We start from the raw sequence: 12583 nt of genomic DNA, 5'->3' as shown, positions 1-12583 counted from the left end.
GTACTTTTCCAACATTTCTTTAGTTACCGTTGGTTGCAAAAGAAAGTGAACAGAAAAAACAAGCAGACACCAGTGCTGATAGTACGGACTTGCTACCTCATTGAGCAACATGAACATGGAGTAATAAAGCAAAAATGATTTCCATTCTGTAGCCTTCCAGTATTGTCGCTCACTGAGGGATCGTGGGGCACGGCTAATTTCTCTAGGTGGCCTTATGGATAGCCTTATGGTTTCACATATCTACCTAAGTACCATGGGTTCAGATGGTATCGAGGGTCTAACCAAAGTGTCACCATCTGTTTCACCACACCTAGCAGTACACAATCCATATAGTCGGGCATAAAGCCTTTGACTATTTTAAAGAGAGGAAGAAAAAGTAATTGGCATGGGCCCTTAACCCCATTCACAGGAGCTTGTTGGGTAAAAGCGGTGATGGAATCATCTTTCCACTGTGCTTGAGTCCTAGGTTCAGGCTCAGGCAAAAGAAAAGGGTATGCATGGACATGTCCTGCTCCTTTGCTGACCATTTCCCCAGGATGCACACACCAGTCGCACCCAAACTTTCCATTGAACTGGAGTTTTTAATTCTGGGGTGAGCAACAGAGTCACAGGCACTTGTTAGGAAAAATGCCAGAGAGTGGATGACTTGATGTGTGGCAGCACACTTCCATGAGAATCTTTCTCTGCAAGGATCTTTGCCTCCTGAATGATCTTACTGAATACAGTGTCAATAGCTGGCTTGTGTTTTCCAAACCACAGTGCATTGAAAAGAACATGCTTTTTCCGAAGTTCTGGAGGTAGTTCATTTACCACAACTTGAACTGGCCAGATAGAGTATCCTGAAGACTCAAAAACTGGTACTCCATCACAGTTCCACAGCAAAGTTTGGTCGCTGGATTTTAGTTTCTTATTATGAACCAAGTTCTTCATCTCTGTCCCTTCAAAGATGTCTTCAAGGGCATTTCCATCCTTGAGTTTGCATTTTTCTTTAAGCTGTGATGTGATTGGCAAATACAATTTAACCTTTTTTTTATACTCATCTATATTACAATTTGCAATTTACAACAGCTCATTAGGACAAACCCCTAGATCAATATTACTGATGTGAGTATACTACACTTGTGACAGTAATAATACATTTCTGTCTCCTCTATTATCTTGGAAAACTTCTGTTAAAGCAAAAACTTGGAAGATGGTAGTAAAACTGGTAACAGTATATTTAACAGAGAAAGCATGTTTTGAAATGCAACACCACTAACATTGCCACAGGACAAAGATAGTAATAATTAAATGAGCCTGCTTCTTTAGAATGGCTGCTGCACTCTGGATCTCGGCCCATCTCATTGATGTTGTTGAATTCTTCTGACAGTTCAGAGGTCTGCTATTGGAGCAAAAGACAATTTGCTTTAGTGTTTCTGAAGTACTGACCTGTGCACTAGAAGGAACATTTTCTCAATACATAAAAAGAAGGCTTGACAGAGAATCTTTTACAATGGGGAATTTTGTTTATTCTATTTCAGTTTCATAAAATCTGAAACTGGTAAACCATATAAAATACATCAATAGTCTAACTTCTACCTCTTCCAAGGCATCCACCCAGTCAGAGTCATGGTCCATTACATCTCTTGCTTGAGTTTGGCCCTCTTCATCAATCTATTGGAAAGTAAATTGACTACATTGTTTCTACCAAAATAGACTTATCACATTGGCATAGTGTTTAAAAGCTAAAGACAGATTTGAATTCTAACCTATTGTATAACATCTACATCAGGTAAACCAGTCATTGTGACAATATCTCAATATTTGTACAGAACCTATACCTCATCTATGGAATCCATCCACTCTGTGTCATCATCTAGCCAGTCTTTTCCACTGTCTGACCATGCCAGTTCTTTATCCTGCTCTCTTTCCTCTGTCAGTTGAGGGTCTTCTGTCAGTTCAGTTTCCTGCTATAGGATAAAAAGTAGATATGAAGTCTGTAATTTGCAGAATTTGGCAGGCACATCTTATTCAAAAAATATCATATCTTAGACACTGCTTGAAAGGATGTGAAGAATGTTTAACACATTTAATCCAGTGGTGCAACAATACCAATAGTCCACCAAATTTGTTGTACCTACCAATCTCAATGGATTTGAAGATGACCAATTATGTTGAGTTTGGCAAGGGATCTTTACGGAATTCTCTCTTAGATAGACTTTATATCTTCCCCTTTTCTTCTGTGATTCCTCCTGATTATTTTAGAAACAATGTTAAACATCATATAAAATGTATTTGCTATACAATTATACATTTTAAGAAATTAGCAGACAATAATAAACTAGACTTTCTGTTCCTTTCTGTAAATTTTTGCAGTTAGTTTTTAGCTGCCATAAGGTTAAAACAACAATGCTCAAATTAGAAAGGTGTAGCTTGCTAGTAGAGTATCTATTGCATACTTATAAATTAAAGCATACCACTGCCAGTTGGTTTGGAGATAACCAATTAAGTTGAGTTGGGCGAGGTATCCGTGTATTCCCTCTTAAATACATTTTATATCGCCCTCTTTTCTTCTGTGGTGTCTCAGGTTCCTGATCCTGATCCATGACGAATGCCTTAGTCTTCTTTTATACATTCACAAATGGGATCGCAGTCAAGCCTTAGTCACAAAATGAGCGGGAAAGATCGCGTGCTTTGAGTCACGAGACCATTTCTTGTTGACTAAACAGTTTGGTTACAACTGCTGCTGGAAATTCAATGGTCTGTCTTGGTCAACTGTAGGATGTTTAGTGTTTTGAATTGTTTTGAGGTGGGAGAGGTAGAGATAGGCAAAACCACATTCATTGAAGGCTATGATGAAATTAAATTTAAATATAACAATAAGGAATGGGACTCTTCTACGGAGGTACAGGTGAATTGGCCCAGCGGAAAACTGGGGACAACGCCATACGTGGCTAGGATTATTTATTTTACAGGTAAAGTTCTCTCGCTAACCCAGCCAGACCGCTCTAATTACGAATCCTAAATCCTAATTCTTAATATCTCTGCTGTACAATCACATATTTCTTATCTGAAAACTGCCTTAAGTACTTGACAACATAAGCTGCAAACTGATCTAACTAATTAGAGCATTGTCAGCGGGAATATTTTTTATTCAGCCCCAAATGTGATGGAGTAAGTGGCAATTTTAGGCCATGGTCAGAAGAATGGATCTGGAGTCTTACTTTTGCAGATTTGATGCACAAACAAATTCAATCATTTGAGGTAAGGAATATATAAAATTACTTATTACAGTGTTTTACTAATAGTGTCACTTGATAGATGAAATTATTTAAAAATAAGTAGATTTTCAGCGCTTAACAACTACCACGTTGACGTTTGCTAAGTTAGCTTGTAAGAAGCTTTGGCCTGCTCTAACTACAGTAGCTACCCACTTACACAGTTTCTGAATTAGTATGTGGCTATTTCTATATAGGACGATGTTTAAATGAATAAAAAAAATTGTGAACAGCAATGTGTCGATAACAAAGCTAAGTTTGTCACCAGTTTGTGAAAGTAAATACACTAAACTTAGCAAGTTATACTGTAGCCGCAAGCTAAAAACTGAGCCAGAATAGGAGATAATTCACTTTCTTTTTCACAGTGCTGGCTTGCTTGTTAAATCTTGCTTCTAACGTTTTGCATATCTAATTTATGAGGTGTGTATCATGTAATTGCGTCAATATGAAGTAAATATTGTTTTAGAAAAAGCATTATACATAATTATATTTATATAATTAAAAGCATTATACTTTTAGAAAAAGCATTATACTGATTATACATAACTAGCTGCCATCAATGTAAAATATGCCTACAAGTCAGGCAACAGTTACAGTCACCTTCAGACTGATGTGGTTTTCTATTCTTGCAATTATATTTCTACTACACAGTATGACACTGCTACTGTACTTAGATAGTTTACTATTACATTACTTAATTCAAATTGTGCTCATGATAATTTTATGATAGTTTTTTTTCCACTTCATCACTTTCCCTGATGCTTTTATCCATGAGATATGAGCCAATTTAGACACAAGCAACCTGTGAAAGTGTTTTCAGTGTTATAGATTCATGAAACAAAGAAACTACAGTGTACTGTTATATATCTTGTGTGTCTAGGTAAAGATGGATGGTGGTGTTGACACTTGCTTACATCCAACTGATGGCTGTCCACCTTTCTTCCTCCACTGCCAGCTACCCAGCCTCTCTCCCTGATCTCCCACTGCCCCATCCAAGACAAACTCCACCCTCCAATTGCCTAATCTTCCTCAACTACTGCTGGTCTCTTCATTTAGGCCCTGTTTCCTATTGCTCGCCAACCAGCCATCAGCTGCACAGTCACTACTTTTAGCTGCAATTACTTTTAAAAACTGTAGCTCCTGGATGTTCCTCACACTTATGTTTTTCTTTCCTTATTACATACATCCTGCATAGCAGCTTGTAAGCATATTTGATTCATAACTCTCATGGCTTTGACATGTTAAGGGCTTGTAAAAATACTAAATAAAACTTGGAAAAAGTGGCTTTTAAAATTTGGACATTTGTATGAATTGTAATGAATTTAATTGTTATATAATGCAATCTATTTGAATATGGTTATGCTATTGAGATAAATGATATGAGACAATGTATTCCCCAAACCTTATTATTTTAATAAAATTATTATATTAATATTTTAACTTGTTTAAATCTTTCCTTATTATGGAAGACCAAATGCTATTTGTAAGAGATTTTGGTGCAGATCAGTCTTAATAATCTATTTAGAAAATAAGGTTCTAGTCAGCGAACATTCCATAGAATCTTCGAAAAATACCATTGGCCACTTAAACGGCTGTTACTTGTAAACAGTGACAGGTATTTCTATTCTGATTTCAGATTTTTAAACCTTACAAAACAAAACTCAGTATACGTTTTAGTCTGTCTTTAGAAAGTTGTGTAAATGGCAGTTTGGGAAAAGAATAATAGATTTTGTCCAAAATAAATATTTCCACAGGTATTATTTCATCATCAGTTTATTTACTGGGTACTTCTAGTTCATATAGTATGTCATAGGAATTTCAATATCACTACCAAAATTTGCTGCAAGTTTACAGTACTCTTTTTAAACTGCTGCCAGTGTACAGTATGTATATTGCTTTATCTTCTCGATATATTTTTGCTGTATATATTTGTAGTGTGCTATGCCACCATTCATAAGTTTATACACTCATATGTATCTGTAATATTCAATAATTTTACCACATTGCTGCTAGTTTACATTAAAAGAAATAGCAAAGAAACACTAAATTGTGCATACAATATCAGGGAATGAATATGGGTAATTTTTTACCCATGTTGTGCATTAGAAGAGTAGTGATACAAAAAGTAAGAGAGGAAAAATGAAAACAACTATTTGTTCTGATCAAAAACATGTTAATTGAGGAAAACCTGGAATACTGAATGAAGAAGTAAATGTATTGCAAAGATATGGAAAATAAAACTGTCAGATAATTTTTGACCCATGTTGTGAATCAAAGGGTTAAAAAATAAAGATCTATGATATGGACAAATTAGTGACACGCAGGACAATATTATTTATATTTATATATTAATATTTGGTTGTACATGCATTGATCAAGATAACTACAGTTAAAAAGTGCTTGTAACCATTAGCAAGCTTTTCTACTACCCCGCTCTTCAGTTGCAAACTGCTCCAGTTAAACACTATATTCTTACTATTGAATACCTCACCCCAAAAGACTGATCAGCTTAATTCATGATGTCTTTAAGATATTCAAGTGCCCTCGTCTGGCAGGGTGGCTCCTCACTGTTGGGCAGAACATCCTCAATGCTTTCCATAGTATCTACTGTACCATCTGGTTTAGGCACATTGTGGCCCCCTGCCTCACAGCCTTACTTTTTCCACCATGGAGACAATGGAGGAACATGTCCATCGTAAAAACCTTTGACTATCTGTAGTTCACAACTAAAACCATCAGCCCAGCTGGGTTATTTGTGATCGGGCCAGTGCCCCCTGGTGCCGACAGTTGTGTACTTGAAGGCTCGCTGCCACTGGTTAGAGGCCCAGCCATGCAAACATTTCCTACTTGTGCTGGAAAAGATCTCTGGAGACCATGTGAAGTATATTGCTTCATGCTGTCATGTTTTATGCTTCATTTCTAGACCTTTTTCTTTGACTGACTGTTTTATAAGATGTCATTTTAAACGTCCTTTTCACTGCCACCTTTGGATTACCTGATATAAAGTATAAACCCTGACATTCGTTTCAACTCCCCAAAGTGGTCCAACAACATTATGAATACAATTTATATTACTCTCGCCAAGTAGATTGACTTCGGTTGCCTAGAGAGGGCTACACATTCTAGTGTTTTTCACTGTAAAAGTAACAACAGAAGCTGTGTGCAAGGTGCAAAAGAAAACTGTTGGTCTCTCAAACCAGAGGCCAAATAACAGTTTACGGTATATAAGTACACACAAGTTCACTGTCAACACATTAACCTGTAAGTTGTTGTTTCATTAACAAGCAAATGTTCATGGCATGTGCCATGTCACAATAATTTCATTGTTTGGAATATATTCGTTTCATTTGATATATAAAATACTTTTTTGTCACTTTCCAAATTCTGGACTATACTGGATATGCCATTGGAAGATCTGAATTATGCACCATATATGCACATACATAAATTATGGTGATTGCTGTATTTATACTCCTTCAGGATGTTTGAAGGTGCTTTTGATATAAGCTGAATGGTATTATAAGCTTTGTGGTGTCATTAGAATTTTGTTTGGCATGCTCAATGGTCATTCTGTTCATGAGTGTCTTTATTAAAATGGTAATGTATTCATGAGAGATGGGATTTGATTGAGAAGGAGGGACAATATTTTACTTGTGAATATTATAATTGTAATTTTCAATCAGCCACCATTTTCTGTTTGTGAAGTGGACGTTGCAGGTTTTGAGGTAGATATGTTTTAAAGGTTTCCTGCTAAAGATTGCATTTTTCAGCATGGCATATCCATTTCCCAAGCCTACTCAATCCATTTCCCTATGACCATAGAAAGTCTAAAATTGTCATAACATGCACTTATTAGAATAATACCCTTATGTATTTAGCAGAATCCAAGATACAAACACACACATTTGGCATGACCTGATGTCACCTACTGTATATCGTAGCTACCCTCCTTTATCTCCCTTTTATCTCTTGCTGTCACCAATTTATGAGATATGTGGTCTTCCACCTACATAGAAGCCTCCACTGGCCTAACTACAGTACTTAATGGTTACGGCAGGTTGATTAAAAGGCAGTTCTTTGTATTCTTTTTGAATGCTGATGTTATTATCCTAACACACACTACCTTTCAAAAGTTTGGGGTCACTTATATATTTCATTATTTTGGAAAGAAAAGCTAATTTTATGCCCATAAAAATAACATAAAATTGATCAGAAATGCAGTGTAGACATTGGTAATGTAGGAAATGACTATAATTGCTGGAAACTGCAGATTTTTCATGGAATATCTACATAGGCGTACAGAGGTTCTTTATCAGCAACCATCACTCCTGTGTTCCAATGGCACTTTGTGTTTGCCGATCCAAGTTAATCTTTTTAAAAGGCTAATTGGTTACAATTAGCGTAACGTCTCGTACAACACTGTGCACTACTCCATTCACAGAACAGTGCAAACTGACTCTAACCAGAATAGAAAGAGGAGTGGGAGGCCCCGGTGCACAACTGAGCAAGCCTCATTAAATAGTGCCCACAAAACACAAGTCACAATGTCAATAGTGAAGAGGCTGTTATGACAGGTGTTTTGAAGGTACTGGCCTTATAGACCAGGAGTTGCAAAGAAAATGTCTGGGATGCTGGCTTTCTAGGCACAGTTGTAAAGAAAAAGCCATATTTCAGACTGACCAATAAAATAAAATATTATGTTGGGTAAAGGATCAGATACACTGGACAGAGGAAGATTGGAAAAAAGTGTTTCTGAACAAGTCAAACTAATCTAAGTTTGAGATGTTCACATCACAAAACATTTGTGAGACACAAACCAAATGAAAAGATGCTGAAGGAGTGCTTGACACCCTCTGTCAAGCATGGAGGAGGCATTGTGATGGTCTGGTGGTGCTTTGGTGGTTGTAAAGTGTGAGATTTGTCCAAGATAAAAGGGATTTTGAAGAGGGAAGACAATGCAACTGCCTTGCCATACCCTGTGGAATGCACTTGATTGGAGCCAAAAAAAGATTTCAAAGATGAAATAGCCTATGACTTTTCTATAGAGTCACTGACACATATACAACACGTTAGGAATGCTTATGAGATAGTCCGACAAGAATAAAAACAGATTAAAGAAGCAGGATGACTTCATGATGTTAGATAACCCATCGGCTACAGTATAGGATACATTTTTGTTGGACCAGCCTTTAACAGATGATGTATAATTTCAGCTGTTGGTGGCAGTACTCGTTGCTTGTCTTCACTTACAATACTGCTTTTACTTACAGACAATGTTGCTTTTCAGCTTCTTATACAATATTATATGGTTTGCCTTAAGACCGAACACAGATGTATTAAAATGACACTGTACAGCTTACACATATTTCCTTATACAGCGCCGGAAAAAGTTAAGAGACCACTGTACCTTTTTCTTTCCTTTTCAAAAAAGTTGAAAAAGAATGTTTTCAGTGTGGAAGATAAGTGTTCAATTTGCAGTGGTCTCTTAATTTGAACCCTTCTGTTCCTCACTCAAAACCTTTCTTTTCAACTTTTTTGGAAAGGAAAGTAAAGGTGCAGTGGTCTCTTAATTTTTTCTTCAGCTGTTATATATAGTTATATAGCGAAGGTAAATCATACAAACATACATACAAACGCCCAGGGAGGTGTGAAAATCTGAAAAAAGTTAACTTTCCATCAGGGTTACAGGTGAAATTATAACCGGAACTTTCCATTTAACACTTCCTGTTATAATCTCACCTGTAACCCTGATGCATCCTCTGCCTCTCTTCCTACCTCTCTGCAGCTGGCAGTTTCCCCTGCCTCTTCTGCCTCTCTGCTGCTTTTACTAAAATAACATCTAATATCCATTCTCAGCACCTAATGTAAAACTGAAATTATTAAAAATATAAAACTACTTGCAGGCATAAAACACTTTCCATGTACTTTATGTAATATAAACATTACGTTGGACTTATATTGTTTTTCTGTGCAGTCAGACATCAGTTGGTAAGTTCGTTACATGTCTGGTTTGTCTACTAAGTGTTTGTGAGTAAGCCTTGTCATGGTTCAAAACCTACTACTACCTAGCCACCTTTGCAATGGTTAGCTAGCAAGCTAGCTCTGACTAAAGCACCAGTGCAGTTTAGACTTAAAGTTAGGCATTTAACGTTAGCCAATGCTAACTATTATCATATATACAGCTCTGTGAGTACAGAAAAATAATAGTCAACATATTTTATTCCCTACAGTTTGAGAAAATTAAATCTTACTTGCTGCTAATCATGTTCTTGATGAAACGCAGATCAGGATCTCTTGGACGAGTGATTGAGTTATGTTAAAATAAACTGACTACAGAGACATGAGGGAGGAAAGAATCCAGGTTGTTAATTGGATATTGCGGAAAGCTTGCTGATTTTGAGCTGTCAACCAGACCTACTTTTGCAACTGATTTTGTTACGCAAGTCATGAATTATATTTCTAAAAAGAACAGTTTGCGATGTTGCAAATTATAATACCAAAACTAAATGTTTTGGTAGGGACAATTCGTGCTTCCATGGCTTTGGTAGGGACATGTCCCTATATAAAACTATGCCTATGCAATGTAACAATGTAAAAGGCGATTTGGATGTCAAAATTGTTGTGCAGTGCAGAACCATGTAGATTTATTTGCAACAAGGGAATTACTGAAGGACTTGTCTCAGTACACGTTTGAAGAGAGATGTGTCACCTCCTGGCAGGCTTGCCATGCCAATGAGATCCAATGCCCTCTCTCCCTCGTTTGCATCACACAGACACCTGTTTTGATGTGTATTGTCTTCACCTTTTTCCCTGATCACTGTTCCTATTTAAGTTCCTCCATTCCTAGTGTGTCTTGTCAGTCTTTGTTTGGCACATACAATACCTTATGGTTGTTCTGTCTGATCTTGATTTTCAGTGGTTCTTTAGTTGTAGTTATAGTTTGTTTATTAAATGTTCTCCCTGTGCATGTGTTTTGCCATATCAATCGTGACAAGAAGACAACATATCAGTGCCACCAATGGCGGATAGGGGTAGTATTCCATTTGACCACAAAAGCTGGGGAGGCTTCATTTGGCTAAATTTTTGTATACACAAACATATTCTGGTGAGAAAAACACTATTATCCCACTTTTATTGCAGATAAATTATAGACTTTTTCTTGCATTACAAAGAACAAACTCTACACAAGGGCCCTTTAACACTAGGACCTCCAAGCCTTTCAAACGAACATTAACAGCCAGAGCCAAATGCAGTTTTTTGTCATTAGCATATGTATCGGCCCCTATTAGCATTGGGGGTGCACGACTCAATACCGTTATTGCAATATCACGCTGTGCAATATCAAAACATTTTTTTTTAATTGAAATATATAAGGTAATATAGTTAACAATCTAGTCTGTACATTTTATGTTTAATGTCCGTTCCAATGTTATTCTTGTCTACTCTTTTTCACAGACTATATTGCCTTAAACCTTTCAATGATGGATTTTATTGTGATAAAGAAAATCTGAGTGCTGCCAGCATAATATCCTGCTGCTAAAATAACGCTAATGAAGCCTTGAATGGCTATCACTAGCGAAACAAATCAAAGGAGATGGATAGAAAGAGAGAGAGAGTGAAGCGATTAAGAGGAGCGAAAGAAATGAAAAAATATAGAAAAGTAAGAGATGAGAGGCTCAGGGAGACAACCAAACACCGGAGATGGAAGTCGACACGTTAGTGGCCAAAAAGTTACATGATAGACTGTAACTGTCATTTTTATCCACGTCACAAAAAGCATTACAAAAGTATAATCCAAAATCAATATAGCCATCTTGGCATTCAATGGAGTCAAGAGTTTGAAGAGTGTGCGATAAAGAGTGAATGAATGTCCAATATCAGCTATAGAGGCAATGATTCTGAAATGCCTTTGCACTAGATTTGAGATCTAATCAATTAAAAAAATCTCAAATGATGTATGCACTTCCAAGAAATACAATAAGCACAAGCGTTCCTTTACTGTAGAGACTAAACTTGGGGGCATATCCTAAGAAATTCAACTAATCTACAAGTACAGTGCAATGAAATGCGGTTTGCATCTAATCAGAAGTGCAAATAGAGGAGGGCAGAAAAATTACAAGTATTAAGTATAATGTACATACAAGTGGGATGTATAGATGTGCAATGAAGGCAAATGGCAGTTCTGAACCCAAATTTGCCGCACGCATCTGGAACTCTAAAAAGTTGGACAGGGTTAGCAGGTCTGCTGTACCACCAGTACAACATGTCCTTTTGTGTAGACATGGTCTTTATTTATTTATTCATGTTGTACCAGTCCAGTATGACTGTCAGTTGACATAAACCCTTGTGTTCTAAGAAAACATGTTTTCATACACTGAAAAAAAGTATAAATGCAACACTTTTGTTTTTGCCCTCATTTATCATGAGCTGAACACAAAGATCTAAGACTTTCTCTATATACACAAAAGGCCTGTTTCTCTCAAATATTGTTTACAAATCTGTCTAAATCTGTGTTAGTGAGCACTTCTCCTTTGGCGAGATAATCCATCCACCTCACAGGTGTGGCATATCAAGATGCTGATTAGACAGCATGATTATTGCACAGGTGTGCCATAGGCAGGCCACAATAAAAGGCCACTCTAAAATGTACAGTTTCACTCTATTGGGAGGGTCCGGTGGGGTCCAAAAACAGTCAGTATCTGGTGTGACCACCATTTGCCTCAGGCAGTGCAACACATCTCCTTCACATAGAGTTGATCAGGTTGTTGATTGTTGCCTGTGGAATGTTGGTCTACTCCTCTTCAATGGCTGTGCGAAGTTGCTGGATATTGGCAGGACCTGGAACACGCTGTCATATACGGCAATCCAGAGCATCCCAAACATGCTCAATGGGTGACATGTCCGGTGAGTATGCTGGCCATCCAAGAACTGGGATGTTTTGAGCTTCCAGGAATTGTGTACAGATCCTTGCAACATGGGGCCGTGCATTATCATGCTGCAAAATGAGGTGATGGTCGTGGATGAATGGCACAACAATGGGCCTCAGGATCTCGTCACGGTATCTCTGTGCATTCAAAGTGCCATAAATAAAATGCACCTGTGTTCGTTGTCCATAATACACGCCATAACCCCACCGCCACCATGGGCCACTCAATCCACAACTTGGACATCACCAAACCGCTCACCCACACGACGCCATACACGCTGTCTGCAATCTGCCCTGTTCAGTGAAAACTGGGATTAATCCGTGAAGAGAACACCTCTCCATAGTGCCAGACACCATCAAATGTGAGCATTTGCCCACTCGAGTCGGTTACGACGACAAA

General features: G+C 37.5%; 1 protein-coding gene across 1 annotated transcript; it reads right to left on the bottom strand.

Moving 5' to 3' along the window:
- Window positions 1-403: 403 nt before the first annotated feature.
- Window positions 404-2585, bottom strand: LOC109615922. The gene is made up of 6 exons (XM_020047997.2): window positions 2457-2585; window positions 2121-2231; window positions 1821-1949; window positions 1579-1653; window positions 1260-1381; window positions 404-587 (listed from the first exon to the last, which is right to left on the bottom strand). The coding sequence occupies exons 1-6, from the start codon at window positions 2583-2585 to the stop codon at window positions 404-406; spliced, it is 750 nt and encodes a 249-aa protein (XP_019903556.2).
- Between the last annotated feature and the right edge of the window lie 9998 nt (window positions 2586-12583).

This window comes from Esox lucius, chromosome 7 (genome assembly GCF_011004845.1).
Source record: "Esox lucius isolate fEsoLuc1 chromosome 7, fEsoLuc1.pri, whole genome shotgun sequence".
Lineage (NCBI taxonomy): Eukaryota > Metazoa > Chordata > Actinopteri > Esociformes > Esocidae > Esox > Esox lucius.
The sequence above is the reverse complement of the archived record's forward strand: the minus strand, read 5'-3'. Positions and strand labels throughout refer to the sequence as shown.

Bases quoted from the DNA above. Each gene is read 5' to 3' on its own strand.
- LOC109615922 (XM_020047997.2), bottom strand. From the start codon at position 2,585: ATGGATCAGGATCAGGAACCTGAGACACCACAGAAGAAAAGAGGGCGA. The intron at 1,950-2,120 runs GTAGGTACAACA...TTTATCCTATAG, and splicing joins CTTCAAATCCATTGAGATTG to CAGGAAACTGAACTGACAGA. The intron at 1,382-1,578 runs GTAGAAGTTAGA...TTGCTCCAATAG, and splicing joins GGGTGGATGCCTTGGAAGAG to CAGACCTCTGAACTGTCAGA.